This window comes from Mobula birostris, chromosome 1, assembly GCF_030028105.1.
Source record: "Mobula birostris isolate sMobBir1 chromosome 1, sMobBir1.hap1, whole genome shotgun sequence".
In the NCBI taxonomy this organism is placed as follows: Eukaryota; Metazoa; Chordata; class Chondrichthyes; order Myliobatiformes; family Myliobatidae; genus Mobula; species Mobula birostris.
In genome coordinates this window covers 185,950,997-185,968,222 of record NC_092370.1, presented here as the reverse complement: position 1 = coordinate 185,968,222, position 17,226 = coordinate 185,950,997, and the positions used below count along the sequence as shown (strand labels likewise).

At 43.4% G+C, this 17,226-nt stretch overlaps 1 protein-coding gene across 4 annotated transcripts in view; it reads right to left on the bottom strand.

The window, feature by feature from the left end:
* The window catches only part of akap6 (A kinase (PRKA) anchor protein 6), a 349,373-nt gene that overhangs the window by 288,693 nt on the left and 43,454 nt on the right, over positions 1-17,226 (bottom strand). The window contains exon 1 of one of the 4 annotated variants that reach the window (XM_072267377.1): positions 1,502-1,643. The exons of the other annotated variants lie outside the window; for them this stretch is intronic. Within the exon in view, the coding sequence (XP_072123478.1) occupies positions 1,502-1,504 (3 nt within the window). The 5' untranslated portion in view covers positions 1,505-1,643. Of the gene's footprint in view, positions 1-1,501; positions 1,644-17,226 lie in introns of those variants that run through there. 4 annotated transcript variants of the gene reach the window in all.

Sequence of the window (17,226 nt, the reverse complement as noted above, 5' to 3'; positions counted from 1 at the left end):
AGAGATTTGAAAGTGGGGGGGGGGAGATCCATAATGATAGGAGAAGACAGGAGGGGAGGGGTGGATCTAAGAGCTGGAGAAGGGGGAGGATCATGGGACGGGAAGCCTGTATGTGTACATGTGTAGCACTTGTTCCACTTACAAGGAACAGCTACCTGGACTATTCCTCCTCCCACCCTGTCTCTTGCAAAAATGCCATCCCCTTCTCGCAATTCCTCCATCTCTGCCGCATCTGCTCTCAGGATGAGGCTTTTCATTCCAGGAGGAAGGAGGTGTCTTCCTTTTTTAAAGAAAGGTGCTTCCCTTCCTCCACTATCAACTCTGCTCTTAAACGCATCTCCCCCATTTCACGCACATCTGCTCTCACCCCATCCTCCCGCCACCCCACTAGGGATAGGGTTCCCCTTGTCCTCACCTACCACCCCACCAGCCTCCAGGTCCAACATATAATTCACTGTAACCTCCACCACCTCCAATGGGATCCCACCATCAAATGCATCTTTCCCTGCCCCCCCTTCCGCTTTCAGCAGGGATTGCTCCCTACGCAACTCCCTTGTCCATTCGTCCCTCCCATCCCTTCCCACCGATCTCCCTCCCGGCACTTATCCTTGTAAGCAGAACAAGTGCTACACATGCCCTTACACTTCCTCCCTCACCACCATTCAGGGCCCCAGACAGTCTTTTCACGTGAGGCGACACTTCACCTGTGAGTCGGCTGGGGTGATATACTGCGTCCGGTGCTCCCGGTACGGCCTTCTATATACTGTATTGGCGAGACCCGACGCAGGCTGGGAGACCATTTCGCTGAACACCTACGCCCTGTCCTCCAGGGAAAGCAAGATCTCCCAGTGGCCACACATTTTAATTCCACATCCCATTCCCATTCTGATATGTCTGTCCATGGCCTCCTCTACTGTCAAGATGAAGCCACACTCAGGTTGGAGGAACAACACCTTATACTCCATCTGGGTAGCCTCCAACCTGATGGCATGAACATTGACTTCTCAAACTTCGGTTAATGGCCCTCCTCCCCTTCACACCCTATCCCTTATTTATTTATTTAATATATATTTTATATGTTTTCTCACTCTGTCCTTCTGACTATAACTCCTTGTCTGCTCTCCACCCTCCAGGCTCCCCTCCCCCTTCTCTTTCTCCCCAGGCTTCCTGTCCCATGATCCTTTCCCTTCTCCAGCTCTTGGCTCCATCCCTCCCCCTCCTGTCTTCTCCTATCATTTCAGATCTCCCCCTCCCCCTCCCACTTTCAAATCTCTTACTAGCTCTTCTTTCAGTTAGTCCTGATGAAGGGACTCGGCCCGAAACGTCGACTATACCTCTTCCTATAGATGGTGCCTAACCTGCTAAGTTCACCAGCATTTTTTGTGTGTGTTGCTTATACAAGGTAACTGACTGCTCCCAGCCACAGAAATGGCAGGTGAATAGGGAGTTCATAAACCAAGCTAGGAATCTGCTACGCAAAACAGGTCTGGTTAACACTCACCATCCTAGGGTCCCGACGTAAAGGGGGTGGAATCCCACATAACGAAACCTCCACTGGAACCCTCCTTCATTGCCGGATGGCAGAACAGACCATACAGCAAGGGCAAGGAAATGTACAGTGTGCAGAAGCAGACCATACAGTAACCATCTCACGTGCATCACAAAATAGTACATCGTGCATCGCTGAAAGGCTACTCATATTTTGTGGGGACCTACAGTACTCCTGAGAGTGATTTCAGGCTGATGAGTAATTCCGGCTGAGCGGAAGTACGTACAGTTGGGATCAGTTCATCCTCATGAGCCACCTTGTCACCCTTTGATTCAGGCTGGGGTCTGGCCTCCTTCTCAACAAAAACATGATTCTCCGCTGGGAGAGGAGCACTCGGACTGGAGGTGACAATGTCCCTGACTTTTAATAGCTCATGATAAACGCTGATGTTCTTGCTGGGAGTTGGCAACGTCCCTGACAGAAAACATACATGTCAACACAATGCTGGTCACAGTTTACGCTGGTAAATAAGCCAATGTCAGACAGCATACCTACTAAATCCCAATTGTCCAGATTACAGCCAAAGTTTACTTTCTTTTTCTTGCCAAACTGTGGATGAACTACACTGTCTTAGAATTCTACTTGGACCTGGGCTGAACCTTTGCACTGCATCCTTTCCACCACCAAAACAGGTTATTCACACTCTGCTGTGAGCTGAGGAATCTGCAGAGGTCTACCCCAATGATCTACTAATCAGCTCCCCATCGTGAACACACTGTACACTTGGGCTCGTGCACAACAGCGCCACGTGCATGCAGACTCCTCAAGTCATTGTCACACAAACCAGTGATGCTCACTTATCACATTGCCTCCGAATCTGGCAATGCCATGACTTTAAGAGTTTTAGAAAGTCTATCATGTTGATGCTTGTTTTTGTAAACTACAAACAAACTTTAAACATTTCCCCATCAGTGCACTTCCTGTTGTAAATCTGTGTACTCCATAGAAATGATGCAATTATGCAGGATGTCTACAGTTTGTGCATAAAGGTGTCAAACATAATGCAATGCACAATAGTTGGGTGAAACTGCACTACTCAGATTCAAACACTGAATCAACACTTAACAGAGGAATGACACATTTAAGAGGCTAACTCTACATAGGGCACTGGTGGCAATGAGAGGCATCAATGTTTTTCCAAGTAAATGGTCTTTTGAGATTTTGTGGCAGCATCCCTCACTCCTTATATTCTCAAGCTCCTTCACTATCATTTTCCTGACTAATTCCTCAGACCCATCATCTGTCATATGGGGGCATTGGGAGCAGACCCAAGTGCAAGACACAGACACTGAAATAATAGGAACAGGACTAGGTTTATCGAGATAGCAAGGGAAATCAGGAAGAAACGACGCTGGACATTGACACAGGCCCTGGATGAGACAAGGACACTGGGCCTGGGCTAGGACTAACACTAGCAAAGTGGGACCAGGACAAGGAACTTGGAACTAGAAGCCTGGGCTAGGACTCCGAGCCAGAGACTGGACAGGGACCCGGAACCTGGGTCTTGACTCGGGCTCAGATCCCAGATCTAGGCGAGGACAAGACATGGCTACAGGACTGGATGTGGCACTCCTGCACAGGACAAGGCACATGGACAGGACAAGAACATAAAGTCGTGGCCCAGACTGGACGAGGTTCTTGGACGTGATTTGGACTGAACGAGGTTCTCGGACGTGACTCGGACAGGATGAGGTTCTCGGACGTGGCTCGGACAGGACGAGGGAACTCCAGCACAGGGCAGGACAAGGTACTCCTAGGCTGAGCGAGGAAACTCCAGAGCAGGACATGGCTCTTGAACTAGATTTAGCTCGGCTCTTGGACTTGGCTGGGTTAGGCTCTAGGGTACGGAGCCAGGACTCCTACTTGGGCTCAGAGCCACCGGGACCCTTCTAGGACACAGGGACAGGATGCTTTCCAGGACACAGGGCTGGGACCCTTCCTTGAATGCAGGGGCTGGGATGCTTTCCAGGATGTAGGGCCGGGTTGACTGCCCAGGTAACTACCTAGGATACTTGCCAAGGTAAACTGCCAGGGATTCAGATGGGGAGGGGAAGGGAACAGTCCAGCAAGGAATCCTTGGTTTGAGAGGTGTTTATGTGCCAGCCCAAAACCAGAATCAGGTGCCTCAATTAAGGCACCCAGTGGAACAAGGGAAAACAGGAAAACCCAGAATAAGGAATCGACGGACCAGAGTGTGAACTGGAATGCGGAGTTTACGGACCGGATCATGACATCATCTCCCAAAACTATGCTTCCATCCCTGACATTTTGTAATTCCTCATATTCCTGACTGGCTTGACCATCATGAAAGATGAACCCTCTCTCCATAGGTCTCCACAACTAAAACCATCCTATCCACTATACACACAATGCTGGAGGAACTCAGCAGGTCAGGCAGCATCTAGAGAAATGAATGGTCGACGATTCAAGCTGAGACCTTTCACCACAACTGGAAATGAAGGGAGAAGAAGCCAGAATAAGAAGGTGGGGGAGGGAGGGAAGGAGTACAAGCTAGAAAGTGATAGGTGAAGCCCAGTGGGTGGGGAAAGGAGATGAAGTAAGAAGCTGGAAGATGATAAGAAGAAGGAATCTGATAGGAGAGGAGAATCAACTATAGGAGAAAAGGAAGGTGATAACAAGTGAGGAGAAGAGAAGAAGTAAAAGGGGATCCAAAGTAAAAATGAAGAATAGGGAAGGAGGAGTGGAAAAAAGTTGGAGAAATCAATGTTCATGCCATCAGGTTGGAGGCTATCCAGATAGAATATGAGGTACAGGTTTCCCCCACTACCTGAAGGTAGAGAGTTCCTGTGAAACTGTTTGTAAGCCAAAATGTCGTAAAGCGAAGAAGCAATTACCATTAATTTATATGGGAAAAATTTTTCAGCATTCCCAGACCCAAGAAGTAACCTACCAAATCATAACAAATAACACATAAAACCTAAAATAACATGAACATATAGTAAAAGCAGGAATTCTGTGATAAATGCACAGCCTATATAAAGTAGAAATAATGTATGTACAGTGTAGTTTCATTTATCAAAATCGGGAAGACAGTGAGCCAAAATCAATTTGGAGAAAAAAAACCTGCACGTACGTGCATGCGCACACAATTGCCCGCACAAGGCTGCACGGTCATGACAGTTTTTCTCGGGGTAGACACACGTATAAAGCGAGCATCTTTTTTTCGTAAAAGCGAAAATCCTCTTTAGTTAGCAAAAACAGGTACTAATGTAGGTCTTTCGTAACAGTGAGCTGTCGTAAAGCGAACGTTCGAAAAACGGGGGCCACCTGTATTGCTCCTCCAACCTGAGAGTGGCCTCATCATGGCAGTAGAGAATGCAATGGACCAATATGTTGGAATAAGAATGGGGATTGGAATTAAAATGGCTGGCCACTGAGAAATCCTGGTTTTTGCAGATGGAGCAAAGGTGCTCGACAAAGCAGTCCACTAATCTACAATCGGTCTCACCAATGTAGAGGAGGCTGCATCAGGACACAACTCCTGCAACTTCACAGGTTAAGTGTTGTCTCACGTGGAAGGTCTATGTGGAGGTGTGAATAGGGAATGGCACTTTTGAAGGAGATAGGGTAGGAGGAAGTATAGTCAAGATAGCCATGGGAATCGGTAGGTTTATAAAATATATCAGTAGATACTTGTCTCCAACTATCAAAAAAGTGGAGAGAGGTGGCAGAAATGTACCAAATGAATTTAAGAGTAGGGTGGAAGTTGGAGGTAAAGTTGATGAAATTGACGAGTTCAGCATGGGTGCATGAGGCAGGGAGACTTCCTTTCCTTTCTTATCAGTCCTGATTGAGGTTTGAAACATTGACTGCTTGTTCATTTTCATAGATGCTGCCTGACCTGCTGAGTTCCTCCAGCAATTTGTGATTTTCCATCAAAGTGAAGCATTTTGCCTAGAAAATTTGATAAAATGTTCTACCTTTCATTGCTAAATGTATGAATAGCAATTATTTGTGGAGTTAATCGCTATAATCATTTCCAGATCAAACGTAACACAGTGGGAATCCAACTGGTCACGGCTCGATCATCCACCATTGATATATTTTCCACAACAAACTTAATGATGGCATTCCTTTGATGTGGAAATTATATCATGTTACTGTTATAACAAAGCATTCTCAGAAACAATAGCTTTTAACAGCACTAGTAGTTCTGCCACATCACTTAAAGGGGATAGGAAATGCTGGGATCGGGAGCTCCCTGCCTCTGGTGCTATCTTCACCCCTCCTTGCCTAGATCTACTTAATGTTTTCCAGCTCCTGCTGCAACCCTTCCCCTTACCTCTTTATACCAGCTATTTCCCCTCTACACTCTCAGTCCTGATGCAAGATCTCAAACCGACCTATTGACTATCCTTTTGTCACTATTGATGATGCCTGAGCCACTGAGTTCCTCTAGTAGCTGGTTTTTCTTTTTTTTTGGCTGCAGTTTAAAGGGGGCCTTCCTGAGCAAGCCCTTGCTGCAGGCTGGAAACTTAACTATGGTCAATCCCTGAACTACAAAGCCCCACCCCACTGCACCCATTTTACTGGTTGCCAGCTCTCTGCTCTTGACTCAGGGAGATGTCTGCTCAGATCCTAATATCTGCCACTTCCCCTTCCCCTGCTTCTCCTCTCCTCTGATCCCACACCCTAATCCTCCATGTTCTTCCCCTTCAATTGCTCTGAGCGAAGGCAACCAACTATGTGTCATTCAATGGTACTAACATGTACTTCAGACCATACTCAATATCTAAGCAACAGGCCCATGATTAAAACTATCTTTGCTGTACTGCACAGCTACTGGGTAACATATCCCCCTGGGCACTGAAGAACCTCTAGGCCCTCTTGTTTCAGTTTGCTTATTCCATTACACAGTAAGGCACAGAATTCAATAACATAAATCTCTTCGTCATATTAATATAAACATGAAGCATACATGTGGCTCAGAAGCAGAGAACTCTAAGTGTATATCCACATATGCATTAGGGAAACAAAGCTTAGTTATGTTGGGCTTTATTAACAAGGAAACAGCAAAAGAGAAATATCCCCACTCAGAAGTTGCCTAGACCAGAATGGTGAAAACATGGCCCATAAATAACAAATGGCATGTGCATTGCAAGCCAAGCAAGACAGCTGAGGCCCACTTTACTTGACTTCAAATGCAGCACCTTCTCTTGGACAATGTCTACCAAGCTCAGGTACAAAACTGATACAGTTCTGGACATAAACACAAACAAGCTATCACAATACACCAACAATTGTTTAATTAGTGGTTAATAAGTTCTGGATTATGGTCTAAATTAGCATTTTTTCTTGTAATTTTACTTTGTTTATCCTTATTTGAATGTTTGTATAATCACCTGTTTGTCCGTAAATGTTCACTGGATTTTCAATAATTTGTAGTATAGCTGGTTCTGTATTTTTGAAGTTTCTTTGTCTGTAAACCTCAGGCTCACACCAGCACAAATCAAAGATGTCCTTGCCGTCTCAAAGACTGTCCTTAGCAGAGAATTTCCTTGTCTGTCCAACTTGAACTAGTTTTCAGCATAAAAACCATCACACAGCAAGTTTTTTCGACCTTTTCTTTCCTCCTTACAGTAGAGTGAGTTGGTTACTGTCAGAGCTGTTATGCTTTACTGCTATTTCTTTGTTATGGACATCTAATAAAATGCCCGTAGCCACAAGATTTGTGCCTCAGTCTTGACTTCCAAAGAACTTTCTGGACAATATTATCTCCAGGTCCAACTAGGGCTACAGCACACACAAATTAACATCTTAATGCTAGACCAAAGACTCAGTGATCATCTTTATGTATTGGAGCTGTATAGTTTCAAAGTAAAGATTAGTTATATAGGCTGGCCATCAGAAGATGCTGGTAAGCAAGTACTTCACCCAGGATCAAAGGGCCAAATGGACACGATTAACAATAAGACACATCCAACCTTTGCAGCTCAACTCATTCTGGACCATCTGTGCTTACCTGGCCAAAGATACAAGACCTAAATGACCTGGAAATCAGATGTCAGTGCACCTGAGCTCCCGATTTGCCACTGAAGTCAGTATTTGAATGGGTCATCTTTCCTGTGTTTGAACTATTTTACATTATGAAATACTTTAAATTATGTTTTAACCATTTAGTGCAAGTTTTTAAGTATTTTATTTCATTATTTTTAAACTTTCTTGAGTAGTTTTTTTTAACTTATTCTGATAATGGGGAGTAAAAGCCTTTGGCTAGGTGATGGAGTTTGAGGTAGATGCCACAGAATACAGTGCTTGAGACCCCCTCGTCTCTCACTCCACCTTGTGCGACCTCTCTCTAGTGTGAGGTGTCAGATTGTTTGGCCATCCAGTAAAAGAAAGGTAAATATTTTTGGGTGGGCAGGGCAGGCAGCAGATCTGGTCAATGAACTGGGCCCAGCTTAATCTGGCCCAATACTTTCAGAAAACTGTGCCATGTTACGCAGATAAAAGGCTATATTCCTGAAAGACACTGTCACTGGAGGGGAAACTGAAAGTCAATTTCTTGCATATTTGGTGATTAATATGTACTCTCCCCATTCCTCATTCAGAAAATGTCAAGAACCCATTCAGAGGTCCCAAGTATTTTAAACCAAGCTATTTTGTCCCAGTAAATTTTTTGGTTATTTTTATAATGATTATCAGGGCATCAAAGCAATCCCATCAATCCAAAACTTTTGCTGTACTCTGAAAAATGTGAAGCAGAGAACCTTAAAGAACTCTGCATTCTCTTCAGTTAACAAGAAAGCTGCAGAAGCTTGCAACCCGCTGGCAGAAAAGCTAAATGCAATGTAACCCAACCCCTTCTGAATGTTGCCAGCATTAAATGGCGATTGTAGTGCACTCGAAAGCCTGTGATTGGGAAAATAAAGTAGACTTACAGTATTGTTCAAGTATCACTGCCAGTACCCATGGCACTCTAGCAGAACTAGTCCTGGATTTGTACAAATGAGGGCTGGATATATTGTCCTGAGTTCTACTGCGTATTCTGTCCTCATGACCAACGTTCCAATAGCAGTCCAATGGCTGTAGCTAGCAGGGATATTTTCAGCACTGACCTAACTATCAGGAGAATGTCAACTGAACTTTGAGCCAGCAAGTGGGAGTCTCAGCTACTGTTTCCATCAGCAGAAGTTTTAAATTCATATCTTTGAATTTGCTGCTACAAAAGAATATCAAGAAATGACTTGAGATACACTAAAATTAGAAATTTTGATTTAGCACAGTCACGATAGCGGTTTCTTCTTTAGATACTATACTGCTTTTATAGTTACGAATATGCTTAAATCTCCATGGCTTTTAAAATAATATAAATTAATTTCTATGTCCTAATTAGAGAGTGTGAAGATTATGTTCCAGTCAGTGCAATTTTTCTCCTTTGCAGATGACAATTGCAAATCCTCCATCAGAATAACCATTGCAATTAGTTCAACCACATGAGGCTGGTTAGTCCTCATGAGTAAAAATTGTTCAACCTTATCCAGAGAAATCCTGGAGATTTATGATGGTTTGCACCCATAATATGAGTGGCTTGGTGACTTATAGTACGTTGTACTGGTTGAGTCCCAAGCAAGCGAGTAACCCTGTTCACCTCAAGGTCATTCCACTCGATTCTGTGTTGTACACTATTTCCTTTCAAGTTTCTAATGGAGCACCATTGCAATCCTTACTTAAGGTTCAGTCAACAGCTGAAGCCTTGTCAATGTACAGTAACTCAGTAACCTCAGCTCATGTTGCGACAGTAACATACTGAAGTGTGACAGATCAAAATATCAAGCCTTGTCTGCCCATGTTGAACCTGTTTTTGTTGTATTTTGCACAAACATTAACAAAAATTTATTCTGCCATATTATAAGTATATCACTATAAATTATTTTTGACAAAAGCAGTTGTTAGTTTATATCTCAGGTTCCTGACATTTTTATGGAATATTAGTAAGCACCCAGCTGTTCCTTTATTGATGCCAAGTACAGCCTGGATTAAAGCAGTAAAACTAGATCAATAGGGCAGTTACTTCAGAATATTCAGGAGGATTTCATATAACAAAGGAAATCAATCGTTTATTTATTGCAAGCTCATGATTAGCAGTCAAATAAATGGAGTTTTCTTTGAAACTGTGAGAATTTCATTCAGCAGAATCCAAAACATCATAAACACGAGAGATCCTGCAGATGCTGGAAATCCAGACTAATGCTGTACACACAAAATGCCAGAGGAACTCAGCAGGTCAGGCAGCATCCATGGAAGTGAATAAACAGTCGGCATTTTGAGCGGACTGAGATGGAAGGGAGAAGACGCCAGAGTAAGAAGGTGGGGGGGAGGGGAAAGGGATAGCTAGAAGGTGATTGGTGAAGCCACGTGGGTGGGTGTGACAGAGCGTAGAATTCCTCCCTTCCTCCCCTCCCCCCCACCCCCAACCCACCCATCAGTCAGGTCCCCGCCCTGAAACTGGAGAAACAACATACAGGATGCGTCAAAGCACGCCACTGTTCTGGAGTGTGTAAGTACAAACAAAAGTGTCCTTGCTGCATGTTAGCCTAGAGTTGCACCTAATAAGCATAGCATCAGCACTGCCAGACCGGGATAATGAGAATCACGGGGCTTTGGGAGGGGTGGGGGAGACACACTCTGTCACAGTGGGAAAGATAAAGGGCTAGAGAAGCAACAAGTTGGAGAGCAGCAGAGATCACAGAGGGGGTTTACTTTTGACCTCCTTATGTTACCTTTTCTTTAAATAATTATTTGTTATTGACCCAAACTTAAGCAGCAAATTAAACCATAGGAAGGACACAGGTGCCTGGAAAGGAAGACAGAAAGGTTAAATGAACACAAGAAAGAGAAGGCAGAGTAGGTAAATTACCCTCTCAGGCCTACACCTCACTCAGTAAGATCATGCTGATTTTTATCTCAGCACCACAATCATGTTCTAATCCCGTACATCTCTACAATGACCAAGCATTTTCAATATAACTAATTGGGAAATAAAATTCCAAAATTCACTATGATCCCTTGTCTATTCATCACTCCCTACTAATCTCCCTGCTGGCAAGTGACAGAAATGCTACACTTGCCCATTCACCTCCCCCCTCACCTCCATTCAGGGTCCCAAGCAGTCCTTACAGGTGAGACAACACTTCACCTGCAAATCTGCTGGGGTTGCCTGTTGTATCCAGTGCTCCCAATGCAGCCTCATCTACGTTGGTGAGACCCAACGCAAAGTGGGGGACTGCTTTGTCGAGCACCCCTGCTCCATCCGTCAAAAGCAGATTTTCCCAGTGGCCAACCATTTTAATACCTGCCCCCATTCCCATTCCAACATGTCGGTCTATGGCCTCCTCTTTTGCCAAGATGAGGCCACCCTCAGGGCGGAGGAGCAACACCTCATATTCCATCTTGTTGACTCCAACCTGAGGCCATAAGATCAATTTCTCGTTCTGGTAATATTTATTTATTTTCCCTTCCTTCTTCCCTCTTCTTCTATTCCCCAGTCTGCCCTCTCACCTCTTCTCATCAACTGCCTATCACCTCCCCCAGGAGCTGTCCTTCTTCCCTTTCTCACATGGTCCACTCTCCTCTACTATTCCTTTTCTTTTCCAATCCTTTACCCCTTCTGCCCACCTGGCTTCACCTATCACCTTCTCGCTTGTCCTCCGCCCCTTCCCCGCACATCTTTATTCTGGCATCTTCCCCTTTCCCTTCCAGTCCTGAAGAAAGGTCTTGGCCTGAAACGTCGACTGCTTATTCATTTCCATTGATGCTGCCTGACCTGCTGAGTTCCTCCAGCATTTTGTGTGTGCTGCTCTGGATTTCCAGCATCTGCGGCATCAAAAGATACAGGGAAAGCATGATGAATAAAGTTTTTCTCATTAAGCAGAGTGCCTATGATCTGGAATTCAGCCTAAAAGGAAGAATTAATCAAGGCTTCAAAGGAAACCGGTAGGCAGTTAAAGAATGATTGACAGATTATCAGGGTAGAGTGGGTGATTGATTTTGCTGGAATTGATCGAGAGCACAGACTCAATGGATCAAAGTCTCCTTCTGTGCCAAAATCATCATATTATTCCAGCAACAAGACTGTAAGGAAGCAGCTGAACTCAGGTTTATTTCCAGTTACGCATCTCCCACTCTAATCTGATCATTACTAGTTACAGGTCCTCTGTAACTACACACAAGCTACATTCTGTCCATGGCCATGATGTCAGACCGAAATGGAAGTCGAAATGAAATAAGAGGCAACACTTCATATTCCGTCTGGGTAGCCTCCAACCTGATGGCATGAACATTGACTTCTCTGACTTCCAGTAATCTCTCCCCACTCCCTCCTTCACTATTTTTCCATTCTCAATTCTGGTTATACTCTCACCCCTTCTCTTCTTCCCACTTGCCCATGATCTCACGCTGGTTTCCCTCCTCCTGCCCTTTCTTCCATGGTCACCGTCTTCTCCTATTAGTTTTGTTCTTCTTCAGTCCTTTACCTCTTCCACCTGTACCCTCTCAGCTTCACACCATCCCCCATCCCCTACACTCGCATCTTCCCCCTCTCACCCACCAGCTTGTATCGTTTTCCCTCCCACCACCTTCTTATTCTGGCTTCTGCCCACTTCCTTTCTAGACCTGATGAAGGATCATAGACTGAAACATCAACTGTCTATTCCCCTCTACAGATGCTGCCTGATGTGCTGAATTCCTCCAGCATTTTGTGTGAGCTACAATTGGTGCAGATTGGAAAAAAAAATATTTCCTCCTTGGTGACAAGCAGGACAGCATACCTCAAGGATACCACTGATTCCCTCTTTCTATAGCTATGATGGTGTGGCTAGATATAGATAGTGATGAGGAGGTGTATGGGGTGAGACAGATTGGCTGGTTAAATGGTGTCACTAAAACAAACTTGTAGTCAATGCCAGCAAGGCCAAGGAATTGATTCTGGACTTCAGGAAGAGGATATTGGTGGAACACACATAAATAATAGAGGAGCCTGCACTGGAAGGGACAAGCAGCTGGAAGTTCCTGGGTGTCAGCTTCTCAGTGGATCTATCCTGGGCCGAACATATTGATGCAATCATGAAGAGGCCACGCCAGCAGCTATACTCCATTCAGAGTTTGAGGAGATTCTACAGATGCACTGTGAAGAGCAGTCTGACTGGTTGCCTCTCCAGCTGGTATGGAGGCTCCCATGTACATGTCGATGAAACCCCTCATCAGATTGATAGCTTCTTGACGAAGGGTTTCGGCCAGAAACATTGACTGTTTATTCCTGACCTGCTGAACTCCTCCAGCATTTTGCGTGTGCTGCTCTGGATTCCCAGCATCTGCAGAATCACTTGTGTTTATAATTTGCAGTAAATCCATCCCACGGGTCTCCCAAACACCCATCATCTACCTGCTGAACCGTGTCTACGCCCACCCGGACAAGCCAGCGAGCACTGTGAGGGTCATGTTTTTTGACTTCTCCAGTGCCTTCAACACCATCTGCCCTGCTCTGCTGGGGGAGAAGCTGACAGCGATGCAGGTGGATGCTTCCCTGGTATCATGGATTCTTGATTACCTGACTGGCAGACTCAGTACATGTGCTTGCAACACTGTGTGTCCGACAGAGAGATCAGCAGCACTGGGGCTCCACAGGGAACTGTCTTGTCTCCCTTTCTCTTCACCATTTACACCTCAGACTTCAACTACTGCACAGAGTCTTGTCATCTTCAGAAGTTTTCGGATGACTCTGCCACAGTTGGATGCAGGGAGATGAGGCCGAGTACAGGGCTACGGTAGGAAACTTTGTCACATGGTGTGAGCAGAATTATCTGCAGCTTAATGTGAAAAAGACTAAGGAGCTGGTGGTAGACCTGAGGAGAGCTAAGGTGCCGGTGACCCCTGTTTCTATCCAGGAGGTCAGTGTGGACATGGTGAAGGATTACAAATACCTGGAGATAAGAATTGACAATAAACTCGACTGGTCAAAGAATACTGGGGCTGTCTACAAGAAGGGTCAGAGCCGTCTCTATTTCCTGAGGAGACTGAGGTCCTTTAACATCTGCCGGACGATGCTGAGGATGTTCTACGAGTCTGTGGTGGCCAGTGCTATCATGTTTGCTGTTGTGTGCTGGGGCAGCAGGCTGAGGGTAGCAGACACTAACAGAATCAACAAAGTCATTCGTAAGGCCAGCGATGTTGTGGGGATGGAACTGGACTCTCTCACGGTGGTGTCTGAAAGGAGGATGCTGTCTAAGTTGCATGCCATCTTGGTCAATGTCTCTCATCCACTACATAATGTACTGGGTGGGCACAGGAGTACATTCAGCCAGAGACTCATTCTACCGAGATGCAGCACAGAGCATCATAGGAAGTCATTCCTGCCTGTGGCCATCAAACTTTACAACTCTTCCCTTGGAGGGTCAGACACCCTGAGCCAATAGGCTGGTCCTGGACTTATTTCCTGGCATAATTTACATATTACTATTTAATTATTTATGGTTTTATTATTACTATTTAATTATTTATGGTGCAACTGTAACGAAAACCAATTTCCCCCAGGATCAATAAAGTATGGCTATGACTATGACTATAAGCCAAGCATTTGGAAGCTGGGTAGAACCTGCAAATTTCAATGCAGAGAGTAATCAATAAAGTGGATGAAAATGAGGTAGCCAGATTTCATTGCAGGTAACTGCAAATTGCGAAATCTGGGTCAATAAAGGATTCAGCCAAAGATTTTTATGCAGTTTGGTAGTGGTGGATGTCTAAAGAGGAAATATGTAAGAGTTTGCTTCAGCTGTATAAAAGTATTAGGCCACATATGGAATATAGTGCATGATTACGCTGTGTAGATTCTTGTTCACTGAGAAAGGATGCAGTGGCAAAGGAATACAATGCATCATAACCAGAATGATACCAAAGCCCTATAGATTAAATGATAAACTGAAATTACATAAAATTACATATTCCTGTAGCACAATATGTCAGGGGTTAGCTTGGGTGTGTCCTTTAAGGGTCTTGAAAGGAAATGGAGAGGAACTCTTCCCACTGATGGAGAAGCAGGACAAAGCAATATAACAAACTCAGAGCCAAGTGAGGGCTGGGGTGAGAAGTTCAGAAAAACTTTGTCATGCAATGTTGAAAAATAAGCTTTCCTGCCATATGTAGTAATTGCTAACTCAATTCATTAGGTATGCTGAGGATCAGTAAAAATTAATTAGCCAAAGGTACCAAAGAATATCAAATAAGGATTTTGATGAGCCACAATCTTGCTGTATGTCAGAACAGAATCAGCTATAGCTATATTCCTAGAAAGAAGATCAAACACTGAAGCTACTCCTAAACCATGGTTTCATGCTCTTTGTAAATTATTGAAGCACATTACCACTGCGGCTTCCTAGATGATGACAACACTGACTTTGGACTGACATAAAGGAGAAACAACTTTGTTTTGTTACAAAAATGATCATTTGCGTGGCTTAACTCAAACTCAAATAGTTTCAAAGAATCATATAAATTGCTCTCATGTGTAATTTTAATGCTCCTAATATGAAACCATATCTTGCAGCCTCTTGCATAACTTTGAAATTCATAAAATTACTGGATTAAGTTCATTAAGAAAAATAGTCATAGTCACAGTCATACTTCGTTGATCCCGGGGGAAATTGGTTAATATTGAATTGATTAATATTGAAACAATAATAAAAGTAGGTTCATCATCCTGGCTCCTTCCCCCTTCCTTTCCAGCCCTGTTGAAGGGTCTCAGCCCAAAATGTCAAGTGTTTAGTCACTTTCATAGGTGCTGACTGATCTGCTGAATTCTCCAGGGTTTTGTGCATGTTTCACCATGACTTGCTGCCGAGTTAATCTTGTATTTACTGTTGGTTTCTGTTGCTGTCTTGGTGTATTACTTGTCCTCCAATATGAAGAGGTTTTCACTGCCTCTATGTCAATCAGGTAACACATTTGCCTTAGTCACTACTTCAGCTGATATATTTTTAGTTACAGAGCTACAAACAGCATTCGTTGCATTCACAATATTGTTTCTCAATTTAGTGCAGCCCAGGAGTTTAGACTACATGATTATTACTGTATTTGTTCCTGAAGGTAATAAACACAGGCAGTGCCTTCCAGAGGAGAGAACTCCGTTTGATTAATGATCCTCTATTCAGTTCATTATCTACCTCCTTGCATGGAGCGTGCTTCATGCATACTTCAACTGTAAGTACCCCTTCAAGTCACACAATAGCTTAAATCGTGCATGTGTCATTGCTTCATCAATATTTTGGAATTCACTGCTAAAATAAAGAGGTTGCAAAAAACTACACTTATTGTAACAGGATGGTCTACGGCAGCATATAATTAATGTGTTTTTGAGTGTACTTCCAGAGGTAATACAGGATTCTTGGCAGACAATTGTGTACTGACCTATCAGCTCATGTGCTTTAAAACCCGTGGTTAAGGAATAACTATAGGCCAGTACACCATCTCTCTTGCCTCTCCTTGCAGAGTCAAAACATATTTTACGTCCTCGTAAGCAGGTTTATATCTAAAGTCCAACACAAAGGACAGTGCCTCTAACGTGCTCTCAGCATTGGTTTGAGATATCAACCTATATTTAGCCTTCAGGTCACTTGAGTGGAATTTCATCAGTACCTCTGGAAAACAAACTTGTCAGTATCTTTTAACTCACAAGAAACTTATTTACTTGAAAGTAAGGTGATTATTTTGCTAGGAAGAGCAATAAGCGGGATCAGAAAAGTTTTAATAGTCACCAGAAAAAGTTGACAAAGAGGAAGAAGATAAAATATGAATAATCTGACAAGAAAAATATATAGAGAGTATATTTTAAAATTTGTAAGAACTTCAACAACTGTGCAAAAAGAGGGTAGGAGAAAGTAAATATGAATTCTTTAGCAGAGGCAAGAGCACTTATTAAACAATAGTTTATATTTTCACAATACAAAACTAAGGACCAAATGAAAAGTGAAGTTCACCTATTTTATATTTATGAAGAAGTTAAGGGGATTAAAAGCAGAGAAAAGGTGATTTACCTTGGGATATGGGAATGGGCACTCAGGGATGAGTGGAGAAGAAATGTTTATACTAAGGAAATTTTTATTCATTGGATATTTCCTACTCCAGAAAGTTATGGATGATCAGTCACTAGATATACTGCAGAGTGAGACACAGAACTCTGAGACAAAATCAAGTCAAGAGACAAGAGGATTGAGGTTGGATATCAGCTGTGATCTTACTGAGTCGCAGAACAGACTCAAGGATTTGAACATGCTTTCACTTAATGTTTTCTTATGATCTTAAATAATTAAAAACCCATCTAAAATATCATCAATATACAAATAAATGTTTATAATGCATATACCAGCTATGATTTTTGTGTTGTACCTGTTCCAAAAAGTGATTATCAAGTTATCAAGTGATTGTGCTCACCGATTGTCATTAGCTGAACCCGTTTAATGCAGGCTCAAGCATCCTGGCAACTTACTTTACACAAATCATTGTTACCAAAGGACTATTTGAAAATTATTTTGGATTAGATTGCAGTACAACTCTTTCTCACAAATTGCTTTGAAATTCTAGCCTTTCAGAATGAAAAAGCCGGCATGAATTTGAGAGAAGAATAGGAACACATGAACGAAGGAGGTTGCACTGGAAAAAAACAA